Below are 15,989 nucleotides of genomic sequence, written 5' to 3'. Positions count from 1 at the left end.
CCATCCCCCACTTTAGCAGCAGACACCCCTGGACCCCCAGTTGAGGGATTTGAGCTGCCTTGGGTCAGATGCTAGGAACAGTGGCTTCCTCCTAACTCTCCAGGAGTGGGTTCAGGCAGGCTCTTTCACAAGCACCCTGGAGTCTAGTATGGGGCCGAGCTGAGAACCCTAGACCATTCAACACACACTTACTGCATTGGGCATGGTGGGGGTAAGCCTAGGGCTTTCAGTCTGTCCGTGGTAGATTGAGATAGACAGGAAGGCAGTCTGCTCATACCCACCGTGCTGTGCTTCACCAGCAGTGCGAGGGAGGGGCCCGACCTGGATGGGCCTGGGAAGGACCTGCAGGAGCGCCAGAGGGCGCACGTGGACTCTGAGTCCCTGGACGACGAGGACAGCTGAGCCCCGGGCAGCCTGGCGGCCAGGCCCTGCCCATCATGTAGATGCCTGTAGGCCTGCCCTCCTCCTTTCCAGCCGGCTGCCTAGGGAACAGAGAACTGCTGGGGAGATGCTGTGCTCTTCATTTGTATTTGTCCCCTTCGGGTTGTTTTATTTTCTGCCCAATTTCTGTGATTTCCAACCAACATGAAATGACTATAAAGGGTTTTTTTTAACGAAAAACACTTTTATTGGCTTGGTTTTCTAGTGTTGCTGGTGCAGCTGGGCTGCAATTGCGGAGAGGTCTGTAGCTGACAAGGGCCCATTTGGGGACAAAGGGTTTTAAGCCATACAGTAAATGTGAGCTTGGTTTTAGTAGTGTTTCTGGCCTGGCAGGGCTGATGGGAGCAAGGCCTTTCCAAAAATAATAAAGTAAAAATAAAACTTTATGAATTTCGAGGCTCAAATGGAGGCTGTGGTTTGATGTCCTGGGTTTGGCTGCCCAGTGCCTAGCAAGGAGGAACAAAGAGGTTGGGAGGGCAGGTCCAGGACAGTGACCACCATGTTTTCCCCAGAAGCTGCTTTCTTGCTCCATTGATTCAGCCATTTTCCCTCTCACCCTCGGGGCAGATGGCACTGCACCTCCCTCCCCAAAGCAAGACCCAGAGAGGTTGGCACTGCCACCTCAGGGCATTCAGGCCGGGAATGGCTCTGTGGGCTGTCCTTTCTCTTTACACATTCACAAGGCATAAGCACTGGGGGTAGGCCTCACTGTGTGACCTTGGGCAAGTGGCACTTCCACTCTGGGCTTTTCTTTTCTCACCTGGATATAGGATGACTCGAGCCTCAAAGGGCTGTCTCATGGATTCAGATGGAGGATGTGTGTGTGGCTTCCAGCCAGGCACCTTTACGTGGCAATTTGTGGTTAAGCAGTGGCCTCCTGTGTGTCCCCCTGCCCTGGCTGAGTCTATCCATCCTAGCTGAGAGGGAAACCATGGTGTGGTGGGTGACTTCTTGAGCACTTCCCCCCTCCCCATTTGGTTTGGCTGGATTTGAAGTCAAGTCACTTCTGCGAACAGCTATATTCCCAGTGTCTTCAACTCTGATAACCTTACTTGATGGAAGCCAAGGAAAAGAAGGCTTAGAAGATTCCCTGACTTGTTCCCATGTCGAACCAGGTGCCAGCACCCTGATGCAGAGCCCCTCCCAGGTTCTGGCAGCCTTTGGTAAACTTTAGGGAGATTTGGCCCATCTGTCCTTGAGCTCAGAGCACCTGATCATTTCTGAGAAGAGGGTGCAATGTGGGGGCATGCTGTCAGCATGGTGTAGGTTCTGGGAAGGAGGGAGCTCTATGGCATGGGCAGCTGATGTTCTGATGTACAGCTCCCCGCTGGAAAGAGGCTGAGGTCAGTGAGAGGTGTTTCTTGAATGAACATTCGGGTTTGTTTTTTTTGTGTTTTTTTTTTCATTTTTCTGAAGCTGGAAACAGGGAGAGACAGTCAGACAGACTCCCGCATGCGCCCGACCGGGATCCACCTGGCACGCCCACCATGGGGCTATGCTCTGCTCACCAGGGGGCGATGCTCTGCCCATCCTGGGTGTCGCCATGTTGCGACCAGAGCCACTCAAGCGCCTGAGGCAGAGGCCACAGAGCCATCCCCAGTGCCCAGGCCATCTTTGCTCCAATGGAGCCTTGGCTGCGGGAGGGGAAGAGAGAGACAGAGAGGAAAGCGCCGCGGAGGGGTGGAGAAGCAAATGGGCGCTTCTCCTGTGTGCCCTGGCCGGGAATCGAACCCGGGTCCTCCACACGCTAGGCCGACGCTCTACCGCTGAGCCAACCGGCCAGGGCCACATTCAGTATTTTTACATCTGGGTACATGGGCAGGGGGCTTGGACCTCTGTGGCCAGGAAGGCAGAGACGCTTTCAAATTATTGCAGGCCCTGGTCTCCAGCTGGGAGCAATTACTAAGACCTGAAGGATCATTCAGCCCACTTTGTCACATACTCCTAAGGGTCCTTTTCCCTGTGGGGAAGCTCTTCTATTTGGCCATGGGCAGCCTCTGGGCTCAGGTGCCTTAGGATTAGAACCTCAGCTCTGTGATCCTGTGATTGGCAGGGCCAGGCAAGTGGGTAAGCAGAAGAGGGAGGAAGAGACTTGATTTGTAACCCACCCCCTCTCCTCCTGAGCAATGTAGTCTTCAAAGGAGGCCTCTGCAAAGCCCCTCTGGGGGTGGCTGCTGGTGGCTTTGTCCTCATAAAGCTCCTTCTCTTGGCTACATTGGTGTCAGCAGAGGCAGTGGATGCCTCAGGATGGCAGTGGCACTCTGGTACATTCTCGTACAGGTGTTTGCTAAGGGCTGGGGTCGACATTTTTCACAGTGAGGATGGAGGAGCAGGACCACCAGCTAAGCTGGTAGCTGAAGGCCCAGACTAGGGTGGAAGACCCCCGCTACCCACAAGATAATGGAGCTCTTGGTGGGGGGCTTTATCAACCCTGGGCTTCTAGGGCCAGATGTGCTGGGGAAAGAAGGTGGACGATGCAGTCCCAGAGCTGGGAGCGTGGTACACTTAATGCAGAAAGTTTTTCGGGCACCAGCCGGCAGGGTCCAGAGTTTCAGGAAGTTGGGGCTGGTTTGGGGCTGGGGAGTCTCTGAGGGGGACCTACAGCTGCTGCCCACCAGGATGCAGGTCAAAGGGCCCCACCAACCAGCTGAGTGGGGGGCTGTGCTGCACGCTCTCCAGCAGCTTTTCCAGTCCTTGCCAGGCCTGGGTTACACCCTCACGGCTCTGGGCCAGGCGCTCAGCCGGCAGCTCTGCGATGGAGCCAGCAGAGGAGACAACACCATAGAGCTCGCAGAGGCTGTGCCGCGCCCGCCTGACCCACTGCTGGAGCTCGGCCGGGAGACCCTGGAGGCCAGAGGCCAGGGTGCTGTAGGCCACATGGAGCTCCTGGATGAGGCCACAGGCCCTGGACAGAGCCCCTGAATCTGGCACCTGTGGAAGGAGGGAGGAAGGTAAGCAGGTGTCAGAGAGCAGAAGATGCTGGGAGCATTGGCTTTTCATATGTACCTCTTGGGTGCCGGCTTTCTCCACTCTGCCTCTCAGGCTTGGATCTGGCGACAGTTGTTCTTCTTGAGCCTGCTTGGTCTTTTCAATCTGGAAAGAGCCCCATAGAAAAATGATGGCTTTTGGCAGGGACCTTTCACATATTTTCCCCTGGGGGAGGCATGAGAGGCTGAGGTGGACACTCCAAGGCCTGGCCTGGAGCCTCATGTGTAGACCTTTGGCATGTTGGAAAGGCCACAGGTTTAGAGCCAGCTGTGCCACGATGGGCTCATTTCCTCTTGTAAAGTGGCAATAATCCAAATTTCTCCTGAGGTCTTCGAGAAGATCAAGTAACAGATAATGGGATCTTGTCACCCCTCAGCTCAAAGCTCCCCAGTGCCTGTTTGTTAAAACCAACACCTCACCATGGTCTGTGCAGTATGTTCCCAAGGCGTCTCAGTCCTCGTCTCCCACTGGCACTGCATCACGATCTCTGCCCATCACTGAACCCTAGATACCTGGGCTCCCCCTTATCTGTCCCCACCTTCACTTCACCCTGTCATCCCAGCTGCCTTTCTGTTCTCTTAACATCCAGCTTGTTATTGGGCACTCTGTTCTTGTGGTCCCCTTCTCCCCAACTCTGCAGGGCTTTCCTTGGCATTCACAATGTGGCTGAAAGGCACACGCTCCTGCCCGGCCTGACCCTCTCTGCATGGTCTTGTTCCTTCCTTGCATCCCCATTGTGAGTAGGTACAAGTCTCCCCTTACCCTCGGTTTCACTTTTCACAGTTTCAGTTCCCGTGATCAACCATGGTTTGAAAATAATTAAAGGGAGAATTCAAAAAATAATTCATAATTCTTGAATGGCATACTGTTCTGAAGAGTGGGATGGAATCTCACATAGCCCTACTCTGTCCTGCCTGGGATGTGACATCCCTTTGTCCAGCATATTCACGCTATAGATGCCCCTGGCCTGTTAGTCACATAGAAGCTGGCTCAGTTATCAAATCAACTGTGAGGTTATCACACCATTCATGTTCAAGTCACCCTGATTTTACTTAATGTCACTTTGTTAAAATGTTATAATATTTTTAATTCCTTATTGTTAGTCTCTCACTGTGCCTAAATTATAAGTTAAACTCTTATCATAGCTATGTATGTATAGGAAAAAACAGTATATATAGGGTTTGGTACTATCTCTGCTTTCAGGCATCCCACAGGGAGTCTTGGAATATATTTCCCGTAGATAGACAAGGAGGGACTACTGTATTTGGTTTGGTTGTCCATCTCTCTCTCTGGGACACAAGCCCTTCAAGAGCAGTCTGTGGCTGTCTTAGTGGCTGACAGATGTCAGATAAGGAAGCTCTCAGGGGATATTCTGAGGAAGGCGCCCTTGGGGAAGGGAAGACTTACCAACTGGAAGGAATTATCAAGCTCGGCCAGTGTGGCCCTGGCCTGGAACTGGCCATGCTGCAGGTGGCTCAGGGCATGCTCAAAAGCCCGCTGGCGGAAGCCATGGGCCAGGTCACCCAGACGTACAAAGTAGCTGCTCTGGTCTGCTGCTGGTACCCTGGGCCCAGGCTCAGAGGCCATCAACTGAGCTGGAAGGAAAGATAGTATTACTCGACCTGAGAGTCCCCTTGGGGCATTCAAGACCTGGGTTGGACAGATAACAGGCCCCCACTAGGACTTGGGACCCATTCCGTCTTATTCTTACCTTGTTCCTTGGCACTCATGGGGTGGAAGAACTCCCCCAGCTGCTCCAGCTCATCCTGGAGTGTAGTAAAACCTGTGACACCTTCATGGCCACATGTGGTAACCAAGTACCTCACATCCTCCTTGCCCAGGGTGTCCTCTTGGATGAATGTTCCCACAGAGGAGTCAAGGCTGTGGCTGCAGGTGGTGACTTCTAAGATGAGGTCCTGGTCAGTACAGAGAGTGTCTGGATTGCTGGAGGCCCTGCAGGATGGAGTCTCCTGGGTTATCAGGACAATAGGTTCCCCACATTTGTTAAGGTCCCTGTCATAGATGAGTTCACCAGAGGAGCTTTCCTCCGTGCCAGGTAACCAGTTCTGTATGGTTCCCAGACCAGTCTGGACAGCAGCCTTGGACATACACATAGCCCCTGTGAGCCCAGTGGACACTGTGTCTTTGGTGCCAGTCAGGACGGTTTTGGTGGTGTCCATGCCAATTTGGACAGTACCCTTGGCCACAACCATTGCTCCAGTGAGCCCAGTGGACACTGTGTTTTTGGTGCTAGTCAGGACAGTCTTGGTGGTGTCCATGCCAGTCTGTACAGCACCCCTGGCCACACCCATTGCTCCTGTGAGCCCAGTGGACACTGTGTCTTTAGTGCTGGAGAGGGCTGCTTTGGTGGTGTCCATGCCAGTCTGGAGAGTACCCTTGGCCACACCCATTGCCCCGGTGAGCCCAGTGGACACTATGTCTTTGGTACCAGTCAGGACGGTGTTGGTGGTGTCCATGCCAGTCTGTACAGCACCTTTGACCACACCCATTGCTCCTGTGAGCCCAGTGGACACTGTGTCTTTGGTTCCCATAAGAACCGTCTTGGAAGTATCCATGCCAGTCTGCACAGCACCCTTTGCCACACCCATTGCTCCTGTGAGCCCAGTGGACACTGTGTCTTTGGTGCCCGTCAGGACAGTCTTGGTGGTATCCATGCCAGTCTGGACGGCACCCTTGGCCATACCCATTGCTCCTGTGAGCCCAGTGGACACTGTGTCCTTAGTGCCAGAGAGGGCTCCTTTGGTGGTGTCCATGCCAGTCTGGAGAGTACCCTTGGCCACACCCATTGCCCCGGTGAGCCCAGTGGACACTGTGTCTTTGGTACCAGTCAGGACGGTGTTGGTGGTATGCATGCCAGTCTGGACAACACCCTTGGCCACACCCATTGCCCCAGTGAGCCCAGTGGACACTGTGTCTTTGGTGCCGGAGAGGGCCGCCTTGGTGGTGTCCATGCCAGTTTGAATGATACCCTTGGCCACACCCATTGCTCCTGTGAGCCCAGTGGACACTGTGTCTTTGGTTCCCATAAGAACCGTCTTGGAAGTATCCATGCCAGTCTGCACAGCATCCTTGGCCACACCCATTGCTCCTGTGAGCCCAGTGGACACTGTGTCTTTGGTGCCCGTCAGGACAGTCTTGGTGGTGTCCATGCCAGTCTGCACAGCACCCTTGGCTACACCTATAGCTCCGGTGAGACCTGTGGACACTGTGTCTTTGGTGCCCGTCAGGACAGTCTTGGTGGTGTCCATGCCAGTCTGGACAGCACCCTTGGCCACACCCATTGCCCCGGTGAGCCCAGTGGACACTGTGTCTTTGGTGCCCGTCAGGACAGTCTTGGTGGTATCCATGCCAGTCTGCACAGCACCCTTGGCTACACCTATAGCCCCGGTGAGCCCAGTGGACACTGTGTCTTTGGTGCCGGAGAGGACCGCCTTGGTGGTGTCCATGCCAGTTTGAATGATACCCTTGGCCACACTCATTGCTCCTGTGAGCCCAGTGGACACTGTGTCTTTGGTTCCCATAAGAACGGTCTTGGAAGTATCCATGCCAGTCTGCACAGCACCCTTGGCCACACCCATTGCTCCTGTGAGCCCAGTGGACACTGTGTCTTTGGTTCCCATAAGAACGGTCTTGGAAGTATCCATGCCAGTCTGCACAGCACCCTTGGCCACACCCATTGCTCCTGTGAGCCCAGTGGACACTGTGTCTTTGGTGCCCGTCAGGACAGTCTTGGTGGTATCCATGCCAGTCTGGACGACACCCTTGGCCATACCCATTGCTCCTGTGAGCCCAGTGGACACTGTGTCTTTGGTTCCCATAAGAACCGTCTTGGAAGTATCCATGCCAGTCTGCACAGCACCCTTGGCCACACCCATTGCTCCGGTGAGCCCAGTGGACACTGTGTCTTTGGTGCCCGTCAGGACAGTCTTGGTGGTGTCCATGCCAGTCTGCACAGCACCCTTGGCTACACCTATAGCTCCGGTGAGACCTGTGGACACTGTGTCTTTGGTGCCCGTCAGGACAGTCTTGGTGGTGTCCATGCCAGTCTGCACAGCACCCTTGGCCACACCCATTGCCCCGGTGAGCCCAGTGGACACTGTGTCTTTGGTGCCCGTCAGGACAGTCTTGGTGGTGTCCGTGCCAGTCTGCACAGCACCCTTGGCTACACCTATAGCTCCGGTGAGACCTGTGGACACTGTGTCTTTGGTGCCCGTCAGGACAGTCTTGGTGGTATCCATGCCAGTCTGCACAGCACCCTTGGCTACACCTATAGCCCCAGTGAGCCCAGTGGACACTGTGTCTTTGGTGCCGGAGAGGGCCGCCTTGGTGGTGTCCATGCCAGTTTGAATGATACCCTTGGCCACACCCATTGCTCCTGTGAGCCCAGTGGACACTGTGTCTTTGGTTCCCATAAGAACGGTCTTGGAAGTATCCATGCCAGTCTGCACAGCACCCTTGGCCACACCCATTGCTCCTGTGAGCCCAGTGGACACTGTGTCTTTGGTTCCCATAAGAACGGTCTTGGAAGTATCCATGCCAGTCTGCACAGCACCCTTGGCCACACCCATTGCTCCTGTGAGCCCAGTGGACACTGTGTCTTTGGTTCCCATAAGAACGGTCTTGGAAGTATCCATGCCAGTCTGCACAGCACCCTTGGCCACACCCATTGCTCCTGTGAGCCCAGTGGACACTGTGTCTTTGGTGCCCGTCAGGACAGTCTTGGTGGTATCCATGCCAGTCTGGACGGCACCCTTGGCCATACCCATTGCTCCTGTGAGCCCAGTGGACACTGTGTCTTTGGTGCCCGTCAGGACAGTCTTGGTGGTGTCCATGCCAGTCTGCACAGCCCCCTTGGCTACACCTATAGCTCCGGTGAGACCTGTGGACACTGTGTCTTTGGTGCCCGTCAGGACTGTCTTGGTGGTGTTCATGCCAGTCTGCACAGCACCCTTGGCCACACCCATTGCTCCTGTGAGCCCAGTGGACACTGTGTCTTTGGTGCCCGTCAGGACAGTCTTGGTGGTATCCATGCCAGTCTGCACAGCACCCTTGGCTACACCTATAGCTCCGGTGAGACCTGTGGACACTGTGTCTTTGGTGCCCGTCAGGACGGACTTGGTGGTATCCATGCCAGTCTGGACAGCACCCTTGGCTACACCTATAGCCCCGGTGAGCCCAGTGGACACTGTGTCTTTGGTGCCGGAGAGGGCCGCCTTGGTGGTGTCCATGCCAGTTTGAATGATACCCTTGGCCACACCCATTGCTCCTGTGAGCCCAGTGGACACTGTGTCTTTGGTGCCTGTCAGGACAGTCTTGGTGGTGTCCATGCCAGTCTTCACAGCACCCTTGGCCACACCCATTGCTCCTGTGAGCCCAGTGGACACTGTGTCTTTGGTTCCCATAAGAACGGTCTTGGAAGTATCCATGCCAGTCTTCACAGCACCCTTGGCCACACCCATTGCTCCTGTGAGCCCAGTGGACACTGTGTCTTTGGTGCCTGTTAGGACTGTCTTGGTGGTGTCCATGCCAGTCTGGGCAGCACCCTTGGCCACACCCATTGCTCCTGTGAGCCCAGTGGACACTGTGTCTTTGGTGCCCGTCAGGACAGTCTTGGTGGTGTCCATGCCAGTCTGGACAGCACCCTTGGCTACACCTATAGCCCCGGTGAGACCTGTGGACACTGTGTCTTTGGTGCCCGTCAGGACAGTCTTGGTAGTATCCATGCCAGTCTGGACAGCACCCTTGGCTACACCTATAGCCCCGGTGAGACCTGTGGACACTGTGTTTTTGGTGCCCGTCAGGACAGTCTTGGTAGTATCCATGCCAGTCTGGACAGCACCCTTGGCTACACCTATAGCCCCGGTGAGACCTGTGGACACTGTGTCTTTGGTGCCCGTCAGGACGGTCTTGGTGGTGTCCATGCCAGTCTGCACAGCACCCTTGGCCACACCCATTGCCCCGGTGAGCGCAGTGGACACTGTGTCTTTGGTGCCGGAGAGGGCTGCGTTGGTGGTGTCCATGCCAGTTTGAATGATACCCTTGGCCACACCCATTGCTCCTGTGAGCCCAGTGGACATTGTGTCTTTGGTGCCATTCAGGACCATTTTGGTGGTGTCCCCACCCGTTTGAACGGCACCCTTTGCCATACTGATTGCCCCGGTGAGGTTAGTGTACATTGCATCTTTGGTGTTTGTGAGGACAGCCTTTGAAGTATCCAGGCCTCCCTGTACAACCTCATTGGCCATGTTCACAGCACCTGTCACTCCACTGCAGATGGTGTCTTTGGTGCCAGTCAGCACAGTCTTGGTGGTATCCATACCAGTGTGAACGGCCCCTTTGGCCATGCCCACTGCCTCCACAACCCCGCTGGCCATAGCATCCTTGGTTCCTGTGAGCACAGGTTGGGTCATGCTGAGACCTCCTTGGACCACTCCTTTAGCTGAGTCCATCACGTTGGCCGCACCAGAGGAGATAGCATCCTTGGTTTTAGACATCGTGGAGCACACCAAGTTCTTCGCCCCTGAGATCATCTAATGAGAAAGGATACATGTAGTCAAGAGCAGAGCTGGGAGATACCTCCCACCTAATTATTGCCAATCTGATTCCTGACGAGCCTGCTGAGTGGGATCAGGCCCCATCTCCTCACTTTCCACCTCTGATATACCCATGGCCTTCCAGTACACTACACAGCCTTAAAACGCGCTATCATGGTGTCAAATTATTCCCCCAATTCAAGTAATTCCCCATTGCTGACAGCAAGTCCCTAACACCTCTGGAACCCCTGACAAGGTGCCTTGGCCTTGGGCTCAGCAAGCCATTGAATTATATATTTTTATCTGTAGCAGAATTTGAGCTTGGTTTCCCCATTACAATGGAGGGACCAAATTGCTCATCAAAATGAATGTATTCAACTAAGAAGGGAATAAATGTTTGGGAAATTAGTAACTGAAAAAATACAGGGACAGCCTGACTGGCGATGGCACAGTAGGTGGAGTGTCAACCTGGGATGCTGAGGACCCAAGTTCTAAACCCGAGGTCACTGGCTTGAACATGGGATCATCAATGTAATCCCATGGTCATTGGATTGAACCCAAGGTCCCTGGCTCGGCTTGAGCTCCCCTGGTCAAGGCACATTTGAGAAGCAATCAATGAACAATTAAAGTGCCACAACTATGAGTTGATGCTTCTCATTTCTCTCCTCCCTCACTTTCTCCCAGTCTTTCTTGAGTGCGCTAGAAGGAAGAGAGGGAGGAAAGTATTGGGGTTGAGCCATAGGAAATTGTCAATAACTTAATTATTTTAATCTACTCAATGGTAGTTGTCACTAGTTTAACCAAACTACCAAAGCATTGTAGTGTCCTCAGGGTTGCCACCATTCAGGTTCAGCTGTGAGTGTGCTATTTTTTATTAAGTGGTTTTCACGGGCGATTCTGTCCCCCACCACCACCAGGGGATGCTGGGCAACATCTGTGGTTGTCGCATCTGGAGGGGGAGGGGGAGGGTGCTACTTGCAATGATTGAGTGGGGGCCCAGGCTGCTTTGCAGCACCCCATGGTACCTAGGATGACCCCACAACCAAGAATGATTCTGCCTCAAATGGCCACAGTACTGACATTGAGAAGCTCTGAAGTTTTATTCTCACTGACTGCCTCCTGTCTAGCATTGAATCAAGTGGGCACCTTGGGCTCCATGCCTGTTGAGACCCAGGTTCAAATCACAGCTTTCTTGTACTTGCTGTGGGAAAGCCACATCTCTGAGCCACTTTCTGAAAAATGGTGGTTAAAATGGCATCTCCTTCGTCCCTGGATGGCTGACTCAGTGGTAGAGCATCAGCTTGGCATGTGAAAGTCCTGGGTTTGATTCCCGCCAGGACACACAGGAGAAGCGCCCATCTGCTTCATCCTTCCCCCTCTTTTCTGTCTCTCTCTTCCCCTCCCGCAGCCAAGGCTCCATTGGAGCAAAGTTGGCCCAGGCGCTGAGGATGGCTCCATGGCTTCCTCCTCAGGCGCTAGAGTGGCTCCGGTTGTAATGAGGCAACACCCCAGATGGGCAGAGCATCGCCCCCTAGTGAGCATGCCAGGTGAATCCCGGTCAGGCGCATGCGGGAGTCTGTCTCTCTGCCTCCCTGCTTCTCACTTCAGAAAAATACAGGCCTGACCTGTGGTGGCGCAGTGGATAAAGCGTTGACCTGGAAATGCTGAGGTCGCCGGTTCGAAACCCTGGGCTTGCCTGGTCAAGGCACATATGGGAGTTGATGCTTCCAGCTCCTCCCCCTGTCTCTCTCTCCTCTCTCTCCTCTCTCTCTCTCTCTCTCTCTCTCTCTCCCCCCTCCTCTCTAAAATGAATAAATAAAAAAATATTAAAAAAAAAAAGAAAAAAGAAAAAGAAAAATACAAAAAAAAAAAAAAAGGTACCGAGGGCACTTTGTAGATAGCAAGTGCTCAGTTAACACAAGCAGAGAGGAAGTAATGCATAAATGGAAAGAGGGTGAAGGGTCTGTTTTAAATTTTTTTGTGACATAGACAAGGCCAAATAGGGACAGACAGACAGGAGGGCAGAGAGACAAGAAACATCAATTCTTCATTGTGGCACCTTAGTTCATTGATTGCTTTCTCGTATGTGCCTTGACTGGGGGGCTACAGCAGACCGAGTGACCCTTTACTCAAGCCAGCAACCTTGGGCTTGCAGCCAGTGTCCATGGGGTCATGTCTATGATCCCACAGTCAAGCCAGTAACCCTGCACTCAAGCCGGTAACCTCAGGGTTTCGAACCTGGGTCCTCTGTGTCCCAGTTTGATGCTCTATCCACTGCGCCACCACTTCGTCAGGCATGCCTGTTTAAATTTCTGTCAGAAGGGCTTTCTGAGGTTCTTTGCTCTCTGAGACCCTAGACCTGGTTGAGCTGAGGGCAGAGGAAAACTGGGAAAACCAAAGTGAGGGCATGAGCATATGCTGGGCAGAGGCGTTCCTGTCGGGGCTCTGCCACCCTGCTGTGGCCTCAGCTGGCTTACATCAGCCCCTCCACTTGGCCCAGCCTTGAGAACAGAATAACATGGGCGGTCACCAGGTAGTCAGGATGGAGGGTGGATGCAGCACTGGTGTAATTCAGCCTCTGACTACCCCTGGGTTCAAATCTCAAGCTACCACATCCTGTGTGACCTTTGGCAAGTGGCTTAGCTTCTCTGTGCCTCAACTACAGTGTGGGGTACTATCTACTCCCTCACAGGGTGGTTGGAAGAATTAACTATTAAACAGCATGTATAAGGCATGGTGCCTAGAGCCTGACATGGTGAGTGAATTGTAGTTGTTTGGGTCATTTCATCCTAGTCACAGCGAAGGGCTCTCTGTATAGTCTGTTTGGAGGCTGACCATGCTGAGCAGTGAGGCAGACTGCACCCATTTCACAGATGTGGAAATGGGGCTTAGTGGGGAAGGATCTGTCTGAAGTTTTATAGTAGGACACACAGGGATGTCTTGGGGAGGAACCAAAACATACCCAAGGGAGGCAGAGGCCATCAGACCAGACTCTTCCAGCCCCCCCCCCCCTCACCTTGTCTGAAGGCGGTGGCAGCTTCTCCACCTCCTTGGCCATCTGCTTCAGATCGGTAGCTGCTATGGGGACAGGAGCTGGTCAGGCACCCCAGGGAAGGCGAGGGAAGCGGGCTGGCATCAGCCACGCTGATGCTCGTTGCGCAATTGGTGGGCACAGCCTGAAAGGTCAGGAATGTCCCAGCTACCCTGCCAGGGACAGCAGGAGGTGACATCTATGGCTATGGGCTTGGCTCCCTTCGACCGCCCCCCAAGGCCACGGTACCCTGGAACAGGAGTCCTTGGTGCTTTCTCTGCCTGGGGCCTGGGTGCTGGATGCCCACCCAGGGAGGCCACAGGGAGAGGAGTCGGGGCCCTGCCCCATCCCTGCTACAGCTGGCAGTTGCCTGTCAGTCCTGGGTATGTGGAGCAAAAGTCAGCTGCCAAGGGCTCTGGGCCTAGGGTGAAGCCCAGCCCAGGCAGCCACCCCAACTCTGGGCCCCCCTGCACCAGTCCCTCTATGTGTCTTGAGTACCCTGGCTGAGTATCTGGAGGGTAGGGAAACCCCCAGGCTCTGCCACCCCAGGGAAGCCACTGGCCCTCTTTGGGAACCAAGATCACCATTCCCAATAAGTTGAGACCTGCAGAACGCCCAGCCCCTGGTCCATGGGCATCAGAAATGGGGTGATGGGGTGGTAGGGGCTGGAGAGTGTGGATAGTACTGGAGGGAGACAGGCTGTATTTGCACCCCACTTTTGCTGGTTATGCCACCTTGGGCCACTCAGCTGCCATATTTATGCCTTAGTTTCCCCACCTGGTGCTGAATGAGTATTGCCAGTCTTGCAGGAGTGTCTATTGAGATGACGCAGGTAAACATGAAACACCCCCAGGGTGGCCGGAAGTCCTTTTGATTTCCTATTGCTGGGGTCCCCGCCAGATCCTCCACCCTATGGAGCTGTGAACTCACCCTGGGCCTGGGGATGGGTGACCTGGGGGTTGGGAGTACCTGTGGGGTCAGTGACTGGCCGGGCCTCCCTTGTTGAGCCATAGTTGTTGGTCACCAGGTTCCGGGCAGAACTGAAGCCAGGCAGGAACCCCAAGAAGCTGCCCAGGGTCTGTGTGAGGAGGGAGCAGCGTAAGCTGGGCCAGGCTGTGGTGGGTGGGGGAAAGCATCAGACAGCCCTGGGCTCCCACACCTATGTGTGGCCCTTGCTTTTGTGTGACCTTGAGTTTTAAGCCTCAGTTTTCTCGTGGGGACATTGGGCAGATGCAGCTGGCCTCCAATGGACAGAGAAAAAGGTCTTTCTAATCTCCAAGGCCTTCTCCTTCCACAGTCCCCATTTCACAGATGGGGAAACTGAGGCTTAGAGAGGGGCTGTGGATAGTCCAAGGTCACAGTAGGAAAGGAGCTGAGGTCTGCAGAAGCCACCCCTCACCTCAACTTGGGAGAGAAGGGAACAGCTAGCACCAGGCTATCAGAGTCCTCCCATCCCACCCCCTTCCAGACAGAGGACTGGAGGTCATGACCTTCTCCAAGGTTCTGGGGGGTCTCCAAGCCTCAGCAGGGATCCCCCTCCCATACCTCTCCTTACCTTGCCCTTGGGTTTAGTGGGCTCCCGGCCACCTTCCTCTTGAGCAGACATGTTAAACTGTAAGCAGCTGGAAGGGGGCAGAGTGAGTCCATAAATGGGTCTCCAAGGCCTCCTGCCCCACACTCAGCCCCCAGACGTTCCTGGACACCCACCTGGAGAACTGGCCTCACCCTGGTACTGCTCACCTGGACTGTGAGAGGGTCCTTTGGAGTGACTGGTGGCACAGCTGGCAGCTGGCTCTGTTTTCAGCTCCCACGCCTTATAGGGTCTGGGGCAGGCACAGGCCTGGCCAGCAGAGGCAGGCGGCCAGAGGGTTGGGGGAGGGCCCTGATGGTCATGTGCCTGCCTGCCTGCCTAGCCCAGCCCAGCCCAGCCCAGCCCAGCATGGGCCCTGGGCCCAGCACCCTTCCCCTGCTCTGAGTACTGGGCCACCTCTGCCCACAGCACCCACCTCCACCAAGCTGAGTGATTCACAGGCCATCTATGTCCCTGAGACACAGCCTATATGCTCCCTTGGCCTACTCTTTCCATCCATGAGATGGACATCGTTCAAATTTCAGCTCTACTAGGACCTTGCCCTCAGTTTCCCTTCCAGGCTCCTCACTGTTGCCCATAATGTTTTTCTTCCCCTATGCTTTCATTTTTCCTGGCTCTTTGCCCTTGATCACTCTAGCCACAGGAGCCTCCTTGTTATTCCTCTAAATCTCCAGGCATGGTCCTGCCTCAGGGCCTTTGCATGGGCTGTGCTCTGCCTACAGCACTCTTCCCCAGACACCCACACAGCGCTCTCCCTCTGTTCCCTGCATTAGAACAGTACCCAGCACACAGTTGGCACTTAAATATTTGGTTAAATAGGCCAACTAATAGGGTGGTTATGAGTGCATAATGAGGACACATATGTGACCTGTTTATCCCTGTTCCTAGTACCCGGCAGGTGCTCAGCAGACAGCTTAGTATTGTCCAGGCAGAGAGTAGCAGTGTCCTCAGCAGGGAGGGGACATGTCACTCTCCAGAAAGAATTTCCCTTGAGACAGACTAAAATGCATATCAAGACAGCGCCAACAGAGATGGAGGTACCCTAAGCGTGAGAACCAGACCTGGTAGAACCAATTTAATATAGCTTCCTGGAGGAGGCATTCTATGCCTGAGGCCACAGAGCCAGGAAGTGGCAGAGATAGGATTCAGACCCAGATCCTGAGCCTATGTATAGAGTGAGCTGTCTGTGGATGGGCACACAGAGTGCCCTGGGCTGTTGCCCCCCTGCCTGCTCCTGAAACAGGGATCCCAGTTGTGAACTGGTGGGGGTTGGGGAAAGACCCAGCTAGTGACTCTGGGTTCTAGGCTGGGAGAAGGGAGGGTCCTGATGCTGGTTCTGATTACCCTCAGGTTGTCTCCTAGGAGTCAAATGTTTGCCAAACAG

The 15,989-nt window shown here is 54.4% G+C and overlaps 2 protein-coding genes across 7 annotated transcripts in view; one reads left to right on the top strand and one right to left on the bottom strand.

Annotated features, from left to right (window-relative positions):
- The window catches only part of HDGFL2 (HDGF like 2), a 28,954-nt gene extending 25,941 nt beyond the window's left edge, over nucleotides 1-3,013 (top strand). For 2 of the 3 annotated variants that reach the window (XM_066275439.1, XM_066275429.1), the window contains one exon: nucleotides 300-1,919. In XM_066275439.1, coding sequence (XP_066131536.1) covers nucleotides 300-402 — 103 coding nt within the window. In that variant the 3' untranslated portion in view covers nucleotides 403-1,919. Of the gene's footprint in view, nucleotides 1-299; nucleotides 1,920-2,236 lie in introns of those variants that run through there. The other variant, XR_010731214.1, reaches the window with a different exon arrangement.
- PLIN4 (perilipin 4) lies at nucleotides 1,867-14,865 on the bottom strand. 4 transcript variants are annotated; one of them, XM_066275386.1, is made up of 8 exons: nucleotides 14,755-14,865; nucleotides 14,570-14,636; nucleotides 13,984-14,092; nucleotides 13,000-13,076; nucleotides 5,141-9,980; nucleotides 4,837-5,024; nucleotides 3,448-3,534; nucleotides 1,867-3,372 (listed from the first exon to the last, which is right to left on the bottom strand). In XM_066275386.1, exons 2-8 carry the CDS (start codon nucleotides 14,618-14,620, stop codon nucleotides 3,040-3,042), a joined length of 5,685 nt encoding a protein of 1,894 aa, XP_066131483.1. In that variant the 5' UTR covers nucleotides 14,621-14,636; nucleotides 14,755-14,865; the 3' UTR covers nucleotides 1,867-3,039. The 4 variants fall into 4 exon arrangements, with proteins under 4 accessions (XP_066131483.1, XP_066131501.1, XP_066131508.1 ...); XM_066275404.1 differs by having other exon boundaries at nucleotides 13,000-13,061; XM_066275411.1 differs by having other exon boundaries at nucleotides 13,000-13,058.
- Between the last annotated feature and the right edge of the window lie 1,124 nt (nucleotides 14,866-15,989).

The sequence above is a fragment of the Saccopteryx bilineata genome, chromosome 1, assembly GCF_036850765.1.
Source record: "Saccopteryx bilineata isolate mSacBil1 chromosome 1, mSacBil1_pri_phased_curated, whole genome shotgun sequence".
Classification (NCBI taxonomy): Eukaryota; Metazoa; Chordata; class Mammalia; order Chiroptera; family Emballonuridae; genus Saccopteryx; species Saccopteryx bilineata.
The sequence above is the reverse complement of the archived record's forward strand: the minus strand, read 5'-3'. Positions and strand labels throughout refer to the sequence as shown.